Genomic DNA, 18,151 nt, shown 5'->3' on the forward strand with positions numbered 1-18,151 from the left:
AATGCAAGATCACTCCCCGAACAAAACAGCGAAACGGCCAAAAGGAAAATTATAAAGATGTGAGTTTGTAGTATTGATTTCAAGTATTGATTTCAAGTTTAGGTCCTAAAGCAGCTGGATTTTCTTAGCCGTGCATTCACAAGTCCAAAACATGAATTACGGTTTTCTCATCAAGTCTACATGTATTGATGATCAGGAGCTGTCTGCTGTCTTTTAGTGCAATAATTACACAGAAACTGCTAACATATATATACTGTATGAAGCACTGTACTCACAGAAAGACGGGGAAGCCTTGTTGATTGATTTGTCAAATCTTCCAAATACTCTTATTTACTGTCCCATGCTCTCTCTGTCTCTCTCCACAGATAATAAGGAGTATGATGCCTATCTGTCCTATACTAAAGTGGACCTCGACTCATTGGGCAGGTCAGGTTTCTTGGATGTTTTTGTGCAGTGCTGTGTAAACAGATTAGGCGCTAAACTTAAAGTGAGGATTGATACAAATGAAACAAATATCATGTTCAGTTCCTTCAAATAGCAGCAAACACAAAATACTTGAAATCAAATCAGCATTGCCCCCTTTGACCTGCAGAAAAGCTCTGATTGTCTCTGATGTAGAGATACATAGAGAAAGCGAAGCTGATGCAATAGCGCCTTTATCCTGCAGGGGGATCTGTGAAAAGACGCATAACAAAGGGATTACCTTTGCTGAGGAGTTCATGGGCTCAGTGCCTTTGTATAAGTCATATTTAAAACATTACATTCATTTCATAAATTATGTTCTCTTTTGGAGTCAAAGATGATGATGAACTGTTGTCATATAAGCTGTCCTCAATTTCTCAGTCATATCTTTCCTCTGTCTTGGTGCAAAACCAAGACATAAATCATGTCTCCTGGAAGGGGGAGGACGTATCACAGGCAGGGCACAGCGAGCTGAAATCTCTGAAACCGACTGGCCTTCACTTCCTACGAGACAGAGAAGCTCTTCTACCCCTGTATACGGGAGGAAACAGGACTGGACAACCGTGAATAGGAAGGTTAACAACAAACCTCCAAAACAACTGAATGTGAAACTGCAGAACAGATTTGCTCCACTATCAAAGGACCCTGGATCTATATCGGACAACCATCCATCTAAAAGCAGCGAAATAAGGTCTGAAAATCTGTTGAAAAGTGAAAGGCCACAGGGAAAGCTAAAGGCTAGGCCTGAAACTCTGATTGTGGGTGACTCTGCCGTAAAGGATGTACAAAGGATGTGCGGTAAGAACACTAAAGTCCTCTGCTTTCCTAACGATATGGTCAACAACCTGAAGGAGAGAATTCTTCAAATTGCAGATGAATATCCAACTGTGACAAACATTGTTCTGCATACAGGGTCAAACGATGTGTCCAAACAACAGTCGGAGGTTCTGAAACGGGACTTTACTGGATTATTAAACACTGTAAACTCTCTGAATGCAGCTGTATTCATCAGTGGACCTGTACCGCCGGTCAGAGGAGGAGACGAGAGATTCAGCAGGTTGTTTACACTGAATAAATGGCTTATATCAGCATGTGCTGACCACTCAGTGCATTTTATCGACAACTTTAATATTTTTTGGGAACGCAGGCATCTGTTCAAAGCAAATGGATTTAATTTTAACAAGTCAGGGGTGAAACTGTTCACCTCCAACTTGTTTTATTCCATACGTCATCCATCCGTGCTTGGTGCCAAGGCTGAGATAAACGAGGAGTTATCTCATAAAGAGGAACAAACAGTACTCCAAGAACAGACAAAGCCCAGCAGAAACCTTGAGGAGGAGCTCCATTTGCCCCCACCCGGGAAGAGCCTCAGAAAGGAGAGACATCTAAGGCAAGAAGAGGGGTCCCTATTTGCCTCCAACTCTCTCAACAACACCAACGACCAGGACAAGGGACCACGACCTTCCCCAGTCCCCCAAACCCCTGACAGGCCATCACCCTCCTCCCCCTCCCTTTCTCCCTCCTCCCCACACCTGAAATTCACTGAGGAGATGATGGAGCGGGTCAATGCTGGGCTCAGATCTACCCCCCGTCCCAATCCCTTTTTGTCCCCCATAAACCCCCCACCAGAGCGGCCAAAGGTTCGCCATCGAGCCCCACCCTCAACAGAGCAATCGAAGTCACATTGCCCAGCCTCGCCCCCCTTAGTTCCTCTTCATGCCCTGTCTCCGCAGTCTGATGTGTGATGTGTGGAGGGTCCGGGCTGTGAGGATTATGGCAGTGATGACTTTTCCCAGGAGAAGCTGGGACCCTGTTTACTAGAAGGTTTTAAAATTTCTGTACTTTTAGGTGACAGGAGACATGTGGCCTGGTCAAAACACAGAGAGCTGCACTCTAAAAGATCTTTAAACATAGTAAACATACCTTGTGTGCCACAGACTGCTCCCAAACATGAGGGGACAAGTAATACCTCTAAAACACTTAAGTTGGCTTTATTAAACATTAGATCTCTAGCTGGGAAAACATTTTTAATTAATGATTTAATCACTGAGCACAGCCTTGATTTTATGTTTTTAACTGAAACTTGGTTGGACCAAAGTAACAGTGGAGCTGTTCTCATCGAGACGACCCCTCCTAACTACAGTTTTATCAGTGAGGCCAGGGTGAGCAGGAGAGGAGGAGGGGTTGCTGTCTTATTTAATGAATCATTTCAATGTAAGCAGCTATCTCCTGGAAGTTTTCAGTCTTTTGAATATGTGGCTTTACAGCTGAAGGCCCCATCCAAAGTTGTGTTTCTTAATGTTTACAGGCCTCCCAAATACTGCACAGACTTTTTTAATGACCTCAGTGAACTGCTGTCTGTGATCTGTGTTGATTTTGACTGTGTAATTATTGCTGGGGATTTTAACATTCATGTGGACAACCCTCAGGACAAAGGGACTAAAGACCTGAGTAACACTCTGGGCAACTTTGGGCTGACTCAGCATGTAACAGAGGCCACACATAATAGAGGACACACTCTTGACCTACTGATCTCCAAAGGCCTGAGCATTTCAAAGGTTACTGTGTCTGATGTGGGCGTGTCTGATCATTACTGTGTTTTCTTTGAAAGTAAAATCTCAGCCCACATAAATATATCAACAACAGTGATCACAAAACGGTGTATAACTGAACACAGTAGTGCAATTTTTAACCAGGTCTTCCCATTAACACCTGACCTGCCCAGAGGGTCAGTCAATGAGCTCGTCAATAGCTTCAATGCTAACATGTTAAATGTAATGGACACTATTGCTCCCATTAAGGTGAAGGTTATCTCTGGAAGGAAAAAGTCTCCATGGAGAAACTCCACACTGGTGAAAAATGAAAAAAGAGAGTGTAGGAAAGCTGAGCGCAGATGGAGAAAAACAAACCTCCAGGTTCATTATGACATTTATAAAGAGAAACTTCACAATTATAATTTACAACTGAGGAATGCAAGGAGGTCCTACTTCTCTGACATCATCACTAAAAACAGCCATAATGCTCGGGTCTTATTTTCTACAGTTGACAGGCTAACAAACCCTCCTGTGTCAGTGGCAGCTGAACTTCATTTGACCATGGCCTGCAATGACTTTGCCAAATTCTTCACTGAAAAAATCCAAAAAATTAGACAAGCAATTGGTACATCAACAGCAGATCCAGGATATGTACTGTGTCCACCAAAAAACTGTTTAAACACCATCAAACAGTTTCAACCTATTAACAGCAAAGACCTGGAGGACATCTTAGGTCAACTGAACTCCTCCTCCTGCTGTTTAGATGTCCTGCCAACAAGTTTTTTCAAAAAGGTCTCAAAGACTTTAGAGTCAGACCTGTTACAGATCGTCAACTTTTCTTTATTATCAGGTGTGTTTCCAGAATCACTAAAAACTGCTGTAATCAGACCTATACTGAAAAAGGACAATCTTGACAAGACACAAATGAACAACTACAGGCCGATCTCAAATCTCCCGTTTTTAAGTAAGATCATTGAAAAAGCAGTTTCCCAACAGCTCAGTTACTTCTTAAAACAGAATAATTGCTACGATGCCTTCCAGTCAGGTTTTAGACAGAACCACAGCACTGAAACCGCTCTGACAAAAGTGTTTAATGACATATGTCTGAATACAGACAGTGGAAAAATGTCAGTCCTAGTTTTACTGGATCTCAGTGCAGCATTTGATACAGTTGACCACAACATATTACTCAAACGACTGGAGAACTGGACAGGTCTTTCAGGAACTGTACTAAACTGGTTCAAAACATGCGTAGAAAACAGGAAATACTTTGTATCAATAGGTAACTTCACATCTGAGCAGACAAGTATCACATGTGGAGTTCCCCAAGGTTCCATCTTGGGACCCCTTCTGTTTAACATCTACATGCTCCCACTGGCACAGATTATAAACAACAACAAAATAAACTATCACAGCTATGCAGATGACACACAAATATATATCACAATGTCACCAGGAGACCGAGGCCCTGTACAGGCTCTTGGTAAATGCATTGAGGAAATCAATGACTGGTTGTGCCACAATTTTCTCCAGCTAAACAAAAACAAAACTGAGGTAATAGTCTTTGGCGCCAAAGAAAAACGATTACAGGTCACCAGAGAACTTCAATCTATACATCTAAAAACCACAAACCAGGCGAGAAATTTGGGTGTAGTGATGGATGCAGACCTAAACTTAGAAAAACACATTAAGACAATAACAAAGTCAGCTTACTATCACCTCAAGAATATATCAAGGATAAAAGATCTGATGTCTCAACAGGACCTGGAAAAACTAGTCCATGCATTCATCTTTAGTAGGCTTGATTACTGTAACAGCATCTTTACAGGTCTACCTAAAAAATCAGTCAGACAACTACAGCTCATTCAGAACTCTGCTGCTCGAGTCCTCACTAAGACCAAAAAAGTGGACCACATCAGTCCAGCTCTGAGGTCCTTACACTGGCTGCCTGTCCGTCAGAGGATAGACTTTAAAGTTCTGATGCTGGCCTATAAAGCTCTGAATGGTTTAGGACCAAAATACATCAATGACCTCCTGACCCAGTATGAACCATCCAGATCCCTCAGGTCATCTGGATCCGGTCTTTTATCAGTTCCCAGAGTCAGAACCAGACACGGAGAAGCTGCATTCAGCTTTTATGCTCCTTATATCTGGAACAAACTCCCAGAAAGCCTCAGATCAGCTGAAACACTCAGTTTATTTAAATCCAGGTTGAAGACTCACCTGTTCTCAGCTGCATTTGAATAAAGCACCAAATCCACACTTTAAGCTTAAATTTCAAAACTTACATTTAACTACTGATTTTATCTACTGTTCTGATTTTATCTGTTTTGATTTTATATACTGTTGTTTGTTTGTTTGTTAATTAGTTAGTTAGTTTATTTGCTTGTTTTATTCAATTTTAAATCATGCTTTTTATTTGTTCTTGTTTCTAATGTCTCTGTAAAGCACTTTGAATCACCTTGTTGTTGAATTGTGCTATACAAATAAACTTGCCTTGCCTATACAAATAAACTTGCCTTGCCTCTGGTTTCAAAAAGCTAAGAAAAAGCCACAGGTAAGGCTTCAGTAACCCCTAGATGATGCCATGGTGGCTCAAACTAGCTTTCATATATATATATATATATATATATATATATATATACACACACACTTCCTGTGAGCATAGTTCTTTGCTTCTGTGGTTGAAACGGTTTAGACAAACCTCCCTTTTATATCGAAGCGTGGCAGCCACATGAAAAGGACTTGCTAGCCAAAATTTTGTCTGGGCTACAGACATGTTTATTAAAATACTACTTGTTGTATTGTTAGCAGTAAGCCTGGTCATGTTAAAAATCAAAAAATGAATAAATAAATTCATAAAATGTGCAGATGTTTGATATTGACCAAATTAAATGCAAAAAACTAAACCTGACAGCCCTACAGTGAGGGGATTGAGAGGCTCCGTTACTTTGAGGAAAGCATTCTGTTGGCATAGCTTCAGTTTACTTGTCACCTCAGAAGGAAGGCTCACCGTGAATCAATACAAATTTGCTCAAAGCGTTCACCTTTACACTCTGATTAAACATCTCTGTCCTGATGGAAGTGGCTCCTTCCTGGATGACAATGCAGTGATCTGCATGCTGAGAAGAAAATGATGTAATCACGTGCTACAGTCTTTGTACTCACAAGATCAGCTACGAAGATGCAACACGTGCTCGTCTGCACATCAAATGAGGGAATATCTTCTGGAATGTAGTGCTCCATCTCTCCTGTGGAGTTTAACAGAGCAGGGCAGCCCACATCTTTACGATGGGTTCCCCTCTAATTTTCCACCTGTGTGCAGGCATTTGTAGTTAAGTGCATTCGCTGATTGATTTGTCTGTTATCTGATTTTGAATTTGGAGCCATGTTTGTTATTCCCTCTCCCAGCAGGACGAGCAGCGACGAGGAAACATTTGCTTTGGAGATCTTGCCGGATGTTTTGGAGAAACATTATGGATACAAGCTGTTTATACCAGACAGAGATTTAATACCCAGCAGTAGTAAGTATAAATCTGTGTATCTACCTACACACATGCACACACACACTCTCTCTCTGTGTAACTCCAATCCCCGCTACCCAGAATTCATCTCTCTGTCAGAATAAATAAGAACATATGTGGATCTTCATCATAACACACTTACAGCCACACACGTATCTATGTCAGCTCTCAGATGTACGCCACATGTACCACATGCCTTACCACAATTTCATTTATTTGTTCACAAACACACACGTACGCACACACGTGCATGCATGCTTGTACCCTCTCACAATTTGTCATCATTTCTTGGCTCCTGTGTCACTCTGTCCAACTGGAGGGGAAAATATGCTGGTCAAACCTGGCACATTCACAAACACACACATACTGTATTTATATATACAGTACATATATATATATATATATATATATATATATATATTAGGGGTGCAACGATACACAAAATTCACGGTTCGGTTCGATACTTTGGTGTCACGGTTTGATATTTTTTCGATACAAAAAAATGTTCATGCCTTTTTAATTTGTCATTTATTAAAATTATAAATATATATTTTAACTCAAAAGTACAGTTTTTAAATTTAACCCTAACCCTTGTGCGTGTTTTTTATTTTGACAGCGAATGCGCACCTGCGGACCACTTATGTGCAGCCCTGGTTATTTAGCTCGTCATATTGCAGCCACAAAAATTCTTTTGTCCATGAAACCATAAAGCTGCACTTTCTTTTTGCCTTATAGTCTGATTTGTCATAACTTCTCCGTTTTGTGGTAAGCTTTTCTTTGGCTGTCACTTCTTCACCCCGACCTGTCTTATTTGGCTCAGCAGAACTAAAATATATATACTGCTACTTTTACACACGGACTCACATAAGCTCAGCGATTCTCTGCACGATCAACCTCTCACATGTTTAAGCTTGCTGCGGGAGATTTCACTTGTCATGTTTGCATAGTAAGCTAACGATTAATAAGACGATGTCAGAGGAATTGGTGCACAAATTATCATCACTCACAGATCAGTGCTGTCGCTCTCTATACACAGTTCGCACGATTGCAAAGTGAAAGCAAAAAAACAAGCGCAAATTCAAACGCGACTTCAATATGTCACATATTGACAGTGGCTCACCGATGCCAATGACATAATTACCCAGCTACATTTCTGAAAGAATGCAAAAGCATTGACATATATTTTTCCTACAATAGCCCGACGGGCAGGGAAGAGATAGATTTTGGTAGCCTGACTGAAAAAATCGCTAGCTCCGGGACGTCGGGCTAGCGATATTGCAAGCCCTGTATCTGATTGAGGAATCACTCATCTTTGGAAAAGAGAGTTTATTACAGAGAAATGCCTCTTTCCAAAATAAAAGCTATACTATCCGCTTCTTCTGGGCTATATTCTCAGCAGCATAAGGAGAATCATGTGCTAACAGCTGTCTAAATGACTCGGCTAAAGTTAGTAGCATGCTTGCTTTTTTTTGTCTGCTTCCACTTGTCTTTGCACTAGGATGATGTCGGTGTAAATGTGCAGTCATATTCGTTGTGTTCCCACTAGTGCTTTCAGGTTAATCTCGTTGAAATGACCTTAACGCCACAACACGGCAAATCTCCGTTAACGAGCTACCGCCGATCGCTCCGTGCATGGGGCTAGACGGCCAACACGTTAACGAGCTAACTGCGCTAACACACTAGTTCCCACCCATGTAATTGAGCATTGCGTGGCACATCCAACATACTGTTTTACTTTAGTCCATGACTCGCTTACCTTCAGGGTCATACGTCACATGAAAACCAAAATAATTCCAAACGCCAGATCTGAATGAGGTTCAATTTGCCTGTTGCAAGGAGAGCTTAACTTCTGTCTCGCTAGCTTGCCCTGCGCTCTTCCTTCTGACTATGCTGTCTGTGTTGAGCGCTCAGTGGATCTGCGCTCGACAGTGCAGCCTAGGCGGAGTAGTCGAACACAGATTCACTGAGCGCTCAACACAGACAGCATCGTCAGAAGGAAAATTGATAAAATAAATTACAAATGTTGTATTGTTCGATACATATGCGTACCGAACCGAAAGCACTGTATCGAACGGTTCAATATCGATACGAATATCGTTGCACCCCTAATATATATATATATACATACACACAGTGTTGGTCAAGTTACTTGAAAAAAGTAATCAGTAACTGATTACTGATTACTTCCCCAAAAAAGTAATCCCGTTACTTTACTGATTACTTATTTTCAAAAGTAATTAATTACTTAGTTACTTAGTTACTTTTTAAAAACACGATTTTCAACCTGAATAGGTGATAAAGGATAGATCTTTCAGCCCAATTCTACTTTTTCTGCATAATCCATCATACAAAATGTAATCAAATGGAAAAGTCTCTTTTTTTAACTTGTTTTATTAGTTTTAATCTTTTAACTTTATGCATCAAGCAAAAATTTAATTATATGCAACATTCTCTGACTTGAATGAATTAGTTTAACATTTAAAGCTATTTTCTGCACATTCCAGCACATAAAATAAAATATTTTTTGTGTTTACACTCACTCTTTCAAATAGATGCAAGTAAAACACAGCAGAAAATAAATAAAGTCAAAGACTAGCGGCCCTTTTGCTCTGTTTTCACCTGTAAAGCAGGACTGGCGTAGGCGGTGGTTTACCCTGGTGCAGGTGTGCTGCGGTCAGTTGAAGAATCCGCGAGTTTCTCTGTGAGTTTCCCATTACGTCGTTGCGCACTCGGTGCTTGTTTGGAAGTTTAGGGGTTTTTTTCGCTGTAAAAAGAAGTTTTCTTCCCACGCACAATGGACGCTAATGTTTTTGTCACTTTTTATGGAATCAAACTCAAAGTAAGGTCAGTACTTCCACGCTTTAAACGCTGCACGCTCATACTCTCTCCCACAATCGATATGTGATCCATTGTTGATCTGCACACAGCTGTTGTCACTAACGGCGCACTCGCTTACGTCACTGTCGTGAGACATTCTCGCAAAAAAATCACGGTTTTAGTAACGCAGTAACGCAGCGTTCCTACGGGAAAGTAATGGTAATCTAATTACCGTTTTTGCAATAGTAATCCCTTACTTTACTCGTTACTTGAAAAAAGTAATCAGATTACAAGTAACGCGTTACTGCCCATCTCTGTGTATGTATGTATATATATATATATATATATATACATACATACAGAGAGAGAGAGAGATATGTATAGGAATTTCTTTTACTTATGTATTAATCACATTATTTTATTGTATAATGCCTTGGTGCCACTGGATTTTAACATGTCTGACACCCATACAGTAAGACAAATGGTGGGGGTGTAGTAAGGAAGTTGGGGGAAGCAGACCAGAGTCTTTTGTCTCCTCGAGGACTCTGGGAAGTAGCAAGGGAGTGTGAACCTTAAGGTGTGAAACAGCTGTGTACTGCCTTTTGTTCCTGAAGAAGGTATTTAACTGAGAGCCATGCTAGACTCAGAGAACTCTGCTGACCGTCTGTCCCGCGGACATGCAGGGGCTCCATCAGGCTTGATTGTCTGCTGTCTTTGTGTGTTTGGATTAAAGAATGTTAGCTACCGCTCACCGCTCATTTGCAGGCTTTATTTAAGTGGAAAATTTCCACAACAATATATATATCTCTCTATATTTATAGAGATAGATATATAGAGATATAGATATAGACACCTCAAACAATGTGGTAACATGGCACTAAATACAACTGACGTCTTTTGTAGCAAAGATGTGACTGTCATCAAACCAGGATGTGGTGCTCACACAGGTATTGTTAATAATATCTGGTGCAAAGCCCATAAAAACATTTGTGTCGTTTTGGGTAGCATGTGTGAAACCAATCTTGCACTTCCAACACTCTGACCTCTCTTATGAACTTGAGGGATATCCCATTGTTAATCTAGATGTCAGCCCGCCTTTGCAGATATAACAGCTTCACCTCCTCTGGGAAGTCTTTCCACAAGGTTTAGGAGTGTGTTTATGGGATTATCTGATTGTTCTCCCAGAATTGTATTTGGGAGGTCAGACTGGTGTTGGACGAGAAGGCCTGGCTCGCAGTCTCATCCCAAAGGTGTTTTTTCTGGTTGACCACAGAGGTTGGGACTCTGTGCAGGCTAGTCAAGGCTTCCACACCAAACTCACTCATCCATGTCTTTATGGACCTTCCTTTGTGCAGAGTTGTGCAGTCTTGTTGGAACAGGAAGGGGGCATCACCAAACCGTTTCATCAAAGTTGAGAGCATGAAGTTGTCCAATATGTTTATATTAGCTTGTAGTTAGGGCTGCATCAGCTGACCCCGAATCGACCCTTAGATACGTTGGAATAGGCCTAAGCTGCTGGGGGCTTCCCCTCTGTGTTTATACACCCCTCTGCACTTAATCACTAGTTCACTAGCTGGGACAACATCCTTATTTTAGGTTTGACAGCATTTTTATTAGATAATGGTAGATGGTTGAGCATGAAATGAGGCTGCGGTTTGGAGAGTGAATACATTCAAAGGAAGAGGGCGAGTGGGGCACGAAAACAAAAAATGAACAATGTGTAGTGCTGGGTGGGTCATATGAACCAGAAGTGTTCAATATGTGTCCTTAGACATTTTCAGCCCAGAAAGTTCACTCAGTCATTCAAGGAAACTGAGCACTAAGTCAGAAGGAGAGCAGAGTAAGTATTGACTTCACCAAGTGGCCAAAAACATGGTTACAAATATTACGATCATAGTCTGTGTTCGTATGTCTCTTCTATATCTCCGCCTAGACTCCTAAAGTAATCTGGATAATTAAAAATATATTATCAACATTTTTTTTATGCATGTTACATATAACAATATAACACTCAAATTCATACAAATGATATCTCAAAAAAACATCAACATTAAACGTATGTCTGTGAAGGTTCTCAGTCATCCAGGTCATCGTAGTCAAAGAAGCTTGTAAAGAAAAGCGTCTGGACTTCTTTAAGTTGCTTGAAGACGTTTCACCTCTCATCCGAGAAGCTTCTTCAGTTCTAAGGTCAAATGGTGGAGAGTCCCAGATATGAATTCGCATGATAAGGTGGGGCCAGGTTTCACAATGAACTCACCCGAAACTCTGGCTGATTGGGACCCACACCCAGTTTCACATCTTGGCTCAGGCGATTAGAGGATCATCAGGGGGTCCTTTTGTCCCTCTTTGGGGGGAAACTCCCACTAGGTTTATATCTGGGACTCTCCACAATTTGACCTTAGAACTGAAGAAGCTTCTCAGACGAGAGGTGAAACGTCTTCAAGCAACTTAAAGAAGTCCAGACGCTTTTCTTTACAAGCTCCTTTGATCAACATTAAACATGTACACTGTGGTTTGTTAATGCTAAATAATTTTTATTGCTGTGGTACTTTGAGGAATGTGTCATTCTAATTATTTTAATAATACGTTTTTAAATAAGTATTTATTAAGCAGTGTCCCTAACACTGCCTCAAACTGACTGCTTTGTCTTATATAATGAATATGTAGCTTTCAAAGAAAAACCTAAAAGAGCACATCCTGCAAAGGCCTCTCTAGACCAGTATGGAAGCAAACTGGACAGTCCAATTAAAGGTAGTATAAAAATAAATAAATCTAAATAAATAGGATATTAATTCTAATTAGTAATGTCTGAGGTCTCTGAGGTCTAATGCGTGAAATAAAGTAATACAGCTATCATTTCCTGTGTATTAGCATTTTGGTACCAAAATCCCACGTCTCCTTGTCCTCAAAACATCAAACCAAAAAATATACACCGACTGAAATAACCGTATAATGTGGCACAAAAGACACATGCTAATATGTGCTCTTTGAATTATTTAACATTTTCTCCTAAAATACATAAATATGTTTACTTAAGTATGGTTCATAATGAAAAGCCACACTTTACGTGACCTTAGCTAAAATTATGCCCCTTCCCGACGCACCCGGCAGACGAAAAAGTCATATTTCCTGTGTTTGCCCTGAAAACATCCGAAAAACAAATATCCCCTGTGCATATAACATGTAACTTTTTCCAGGTTTAAATATGCCTACACTGAACAAGAGTCTTTTCTTTGGTAACCAAAGCTGCTGAAAGAGCAGCATAGCAATGCGACCCAAAACACACCATTCAATTATTCACTCCACTTAACCCTCTGAAATGAACAGGAGAGCGAGAAATAAATAACAAGGAACAGAAAGCAGTGGGTACAGGGTCACTGGTTATTTTATTAATTGATTTACATAATCCTCACAAATGGGGGAGCAGGAAGCAGTCAAGGGCAAGAGAGAGGCAAGGAGGTGTTAATGTGAGAGGGAAAATGTAAAAAAAGAGAGGCAGAAAGGCAAACCAAGAGAAACAGAAAAGAAAGAGAATGAATTTGGAGATGTACTGTACTATTTGTGCCCCTCAAATTGAGCGTGAAATTGCAATGTGTTGTTGGAGAGTCTGTCATTAATTTAGTTAGCAGAGATGGAGAAAGAGAGAGGTATTTAGACGGGGTGGGGGGAGCCGTGGTTCAATGAACACAAAGTTTTCATACTTTTTCTGTAACTACAAATTTTAGAAATAATGAGCAATGTGTTCCAAGAAAAGACACACACACACACACACACTGTTGCAAAAAAGTAATTGGGTTGTTTGTTAAGACAGGTTTTCACTGGGTTTGGCGTGGAGGCTACTCTAATGCTGAAGCATAGTAGCTTCACCTCATATTAACTCACCGTCCACATCCCATCACCTGCCACTTCTCCTCGTCAACTTCACATATTCCTCACTTAGTTATAAGTAACAACCGGCGATGGTGGCTCAGCACAACTCTGATCCCCATTTAAGAGCTGACTGCATCGTGCTGTGTCAGAGCCAAAGTTCTTGCACAAGCATTTCTGTCACTCCGTTATATCCGCCCGTCACTCACCTCAGGCATGTATGGACGAATGAACTTGACACATGCAGGAAGCGGGGGCAAGTGTTGCTGTGCGAGATGTTTCCCTTACATACTGTGATGGTAATTCACTTCTTGCCTCCTGCTTTGTCTTCGTCAAAGCTGCTGGAGCTTTCCGTGTAATCCAACAAGAATTAAAACCTCTCAGTAATTCTGGAGAAAGAAATGCACGACTGTTACAGGATTAGTTCAGCACTGACAATATTAAGAGCGAAAGCTTATTAACCTGCTTTTTTGTCACTTCTGTTTTGGCTCACAACAAAATCTGGAGACACAGGAAACTTGGTATTACACCATCATGTGGATATTCATGGAAACTTTTTAGTAATAACAGAATGAAAGGAAAAGTTTTCTTTTTCAATTTCAATTCAATTTTATTTGTACAGCGCCAAATCACAGCAACAGTCGCCTCAAGGCCCTTTATATTGTAAGGTAGACCCTACAATAATGCATACAGAGAAAAACCCAACAATCATATGACCCCCTGTGAGCAAGCACTTTGGCGACAGTGGGAAGGAAAAACTCCCTTTTAACAGGAAGAAACCTCGGGCAGAACCAGGCTCAGGAGGGGGTGGGGCCATCTGCCGAGTTGTCCCTTCTCTATTCATTATTCTTACTCTCCATGTGTCTCTCCCAGCCTACATTGAGGACTTGGCTCGTAGCGTGGAGCAGAGCAGACGTCTGATCATCGTTTTAACGCCAGAGTTTGTCGCCAAAAGAGGCTGGAGCATCTTCCAGATAGAGACACGCCTCCACTCCATGCTTGTTACTGGGGAGATCAAGGTATGAATTCAGAGGTCAACGGTAAAAATCTAGAGGACAGACATTTTTCCAACTTGATTGCATTATTATTCTTAACAGTTTGAAAAAAGAAGGCAAGAAGACTTCTTTAGGTTTGTGAAGACCTTTGACCTCACAAGAGGTTTCTTTAGTTAAGGTGGAGAGTCCCAGGTATTTAAACGCTAGCTGTGGTTGTTGGCCCACTATTGATCATGTGAGTCATCAGATGAATTAAAGCCAAAAATAAGGATAAAACCACTGTGGGACTGTCCCACCCCATCATGTGACCTATTGAGGTCGTCTGAGTATGATTTGGGTGTTTAAGCATCTGGATCTCAAAACTTCATTGCAGGTGGCTGATAACTGAGAGACGACCTCTACTAGGGGTTAAATACTTGGAGCTGCCCACCTTTTGTTTTTAGAACTAAAGAAGCTGCTTGAATAAGAGGTGAAATATCTTTACAAATTTAAAGAAGTTCATTCACCTTCTGTGTTCAAGCTCTTACTACTACCATAACCTGGATTACTGAGAACCTACCCGGACATTGCATTATTACATATGGAGAGTTTTGTTGGCGAAGGTCTTCTGCTTAGAAATCTCTCCGTGTTCTAGGTGATCATGATAGAGTGTGCAGACCTGAAGAATGTCATCAACTACCAAGAGGTGGAGGCACTTAAACATACCATCAAGGTATACAGAAAGAGCGGATGAATGAAAGGATGGAGAGTTTATGGGGTGACCTGAAGAGTTATCACCGGCCAGAATGGCAAAATCTTTTTTTTGTAATTTGTCTCCTTCTCTTCAGGTTTTATCCATCATCAAGTGGAGGGGTCCTAAGAGCAATGAGCTGTCATCTAAGTTTTGGAAACAGGTGGTCTACGATATGCCCGCTAAACGCAGAGAGACACTGTCCAGACGTCAGGTACACTGCGTCTTTTTTCATGTATTCTCGATATACTTTATCTTTCTACAGTGGTATAGCCTCCACTCTGGGACTGATTTATGACCTCTGAAAAGAAATTTCATAAAAAAAGCAAGTCTACAATACATGTGCGACTATAAGTGATAAAAACATTTTGGATAGCATGTGAATTTGTTCATGTGTCATTATAGAAACCCTTAAACTCAGACATCTTGATCTATACCTATATTAATAATGTCCATTTCATGCATGGGAGCCAAAAAATTCTACTGAGATGTACTCTTTCCTTGGGCGCATTCAAACAGGCAGATGGCCTTTAAAATGTCTGCAAAACACAGGTAATGTATTAAAATTGGAATCACAGCAAAGCAAAATGTGTAGATGTTTACCATGCCTCAGGTTGTGTATGCCCTGATTAGCAAATAAATGTTTCCTGCTGCTTTCTTTCCTGAAGAATGATGCTACACAGAGAATATTAACAACAACCGCAACAGCGTGGTGATATCATTCTAATGTCTTCTTCTACTCTAATAATTGATGTCATGGAATCTAGATGGTGTTTAAGTGTGTAAAGGTGTGTCAAATTATTTTATGCACCAGGGCTTAGATTATGCTACTCACCCATAGGTGGAAACTCTGAATAAAGTTGTTGAATGATTGTATGTCTCTCTGCGTTGACCTTGCAAAAGACTGTTAGCAAAGAAAGACTCCAGCACCCCATAACCTCCAACAGAGGGAGGGAGGATGGATGGATGGAATCGATGGATCGAATTTTGACTCACTGTTGGAGGAATCTCTGTGTTAACAGGTAATGGATTCTGGTGAACAGGGCCTCTTTGGTGACCTACAGACCACAGTCTCCACTATTGCCATGACAACCACTTCTGCCTCCCTGGTGCCCCCTAATGAGAGTCGGCATGGACACCATCAGGTCAGCACGTCTTTTAGTTCGAACTTTTATTAATTAGTAGATGGTTTTTCTCAAATCAGTGACCTTGGCACTGCACTATGACAACATTAATCTTAAAAACACAGACTTAGTTGATCGTTGTTACACCTGTAAATTAATTTTTTCCTGAACTTTGGGCTACCTTGTGAGAGCAGATGATCAGGAACAATGCATTGTTACCTGTTTGATAGGACAGGAAAGAAGGAATGTTGAGCTCCAGCATCTGGGGGAGGCCATGCAATGACTGATAGTGCTTCATTGTGCATTTTTCTATCCAGGTACACTTTTACTGGACTTTTACAGTGTGTTTGGGATCAGTGTCATACTGAAAAAGCCAGTGCCAGTCAAATGCTTTCAAGATGGTTTTTACATGGTGGATCAAAATCTGACTGTACTTTTCTGCATTTGTAATTCCATCAATTTTAAAAAAGCTCTCCAACATCACTGGCTGATATGCAGCCTCAAACCATGACGGAGCCTCCACCAGGTTTACCGGTGACTGTAGCCACTCACTTTTGTACATACTGATTACAATTCGAACCATTTCACATTTGAATTCAAGTCCTCTTGCCAATGATTTGTAGTCCAATTTTGGGTAATTTGCCATACCTCAATTTTTCTCCCTGTCTCCATCCCTTACCCCAATGACTTTCTTAGAGCCATCCTTCCACTAAGACCATTTCTGATGAGGCTTTGGCTTTGGTCACCAGGACATTAAAACTGCATGTATATAAACCACCGGTCAACTCTAATAAAAACTGAATAAAAAGTTTTCTGACTTTGTCCTATGATAAAGTTTTACAAGTTTTTCTACCACCAGTTCAGTTCAGAATTCTTTGACTGCCATGGATCTCTCTTTAATGTTTGTGACTATGTTCTAACTGTTTCTGTACTTCTTATGTTTCCACTGCTGTGTTTTCAAATGTACAGTTTGGACTAGAAAGTTTGTTTCAGTTGTTTAAAACTTGCCTTTGAATTCATATCAGACGGAATTCGGGGATTTCACGTTTTCCTGTGTTTAGCTCTATTTTGAAAAATAAGTGAAACTCGAGCTTGAATTATTTTAACACATTACACTTAAGTTCATTTACATTTATTTCATTAATTTACAATTATCTTGTTTTCATAGTTCACCCAGAAGCTAACAGAAGTCTACAAACAGCATTTTCATGATGAATGCTTCATATTTAGTTGCCTCTTGCAATAATGCTGAAGCTAATGAAAGTTACTAGAAAGTCATGTCTTTTACACACAGGTCGCCTTGGCAACAGAGATCCCTGACTACAACCAGATGACCTTGCCATTAGGAGGGGGTCACAGTGCTACAGCAGCTCAAATGCGGCATTTCTGCCGCAGCTATGAGTTTCAACTTCCCCCACAGCCCTCACCCCCACTTCCACCTCCCTCCACAGTGCAGTTCTCCACTCTGGGCCCCGGGGGGCGCCATGTCTACTGCAATATCCCTATGACACTGCTGAATGGACAGGTGGGAGAAAAGACTAAGCCACTTATACGTATGATGTTCTTAGTTAGTCCCCAGCACCCAACATCAGCACAGTGTATCCTTTTCTAAAGTTTGCTTGCTGTTATCTGTTTGCATGTACTCAGAGCTTAAACACAATAAAAATAAATCCTCTCTTCTCCCCAGGGGTTCAGAGCAGTTCACTGGGGAACAAGAGGTCTGTTTGAATAAAAGAGAATATAGAAAGAAAACAATATCTTCATATCATCTAGCCTGAAAACATGCTTATTCTAACAGACTGGGAAACGAAATGCAGTACAGTTCTTATGTTTAAGTCAAGGCACAGTATTGGCATGCAATATTTTGTCATACCATAAAATGAAGCACCATTATATGGCAAGGTTAGTGCTAATCATGGTGGTGCTGTGTGTTTCCCAGGTGCAACAGAGCAATACCCTTGGGAAGAAGCCAGAACTCCACCTGAACAGCACCTTTGTACCCCTCACCAGCAGAGAACTAAGCTCTGACATCTGGTAGTTGGACTTCTCAGCTGATACTGGAATACAGACTGCTTTTCACTGGATTCGTGTAGACTGG

At 40.8% G+C, this 18,151-nt stretch overlaps 1 protein-coding gene across 2 annotated transcripts in view; it reads left to right on the forward strand.

Moving 5' to 3' along the window:
* il1rapl2 (interleukin 1 receptor accessory protein-like 2) overlaps nt 1-18,091 on the forward strand; it is a 443,889-nt gene extending 425,798 nt beyond the window's left edge. Inside the window, exons 10-18 of one of the 2 annotated variants that reach the window (XM_085361114.1) lie at nt 366-426; nt 6,408-6,520; nt 14,078-14,223; nt 14,834-14,911; nt 15,027-15,143; nt 15,952-16,074; nt 17,348-17,578; nt 17,741-17,771; nt 17,993-18,081. In XM_085361114.1, the coding sequence (XP_085217240.1) occupies nt 366-426; nt 6,408-6,520; nt 14,078-14,223; nt 14,834-14,911; nt 15,027-15,143; nt 15,952-16,074; nt 17,348-17,578; nt 17,741-17,771; nt 17,993-18,081 (989 nt within the window). Of the gene's footprint in view, nt 1-365; nt 427-6,407; nt 6,521-14,077; nt 14,224-14,833; nt 14,912-15,026; nt 15,144-15,951; nt 16,075-17,347; nt 17,579-17,740; nt 17,772-17,992 lie in introns of both variants that reach the window. The other variant, XM_085361123.1, reaches the window with a different exon arrangement.
* Nucleotides 18,092-18,151: the final 60 nt, after the last annotated feature.

Source organism: Diplotaxodon limnothrissa, linkage group LG2 (assembly GCF_057381915.1).
Source record: "Diplotaxodon limnothrissa isolate DT_005_m linkage group LG2, D_limnothrissa_male_GT1.1, whole genome shotgun sequence".
NCBI lineage: Eukaryota > Metazoa > Chordata > Actinopteri > Cichliformes > Cichlidae > Diplotaxodon > Diplotaxodon limnothrissa.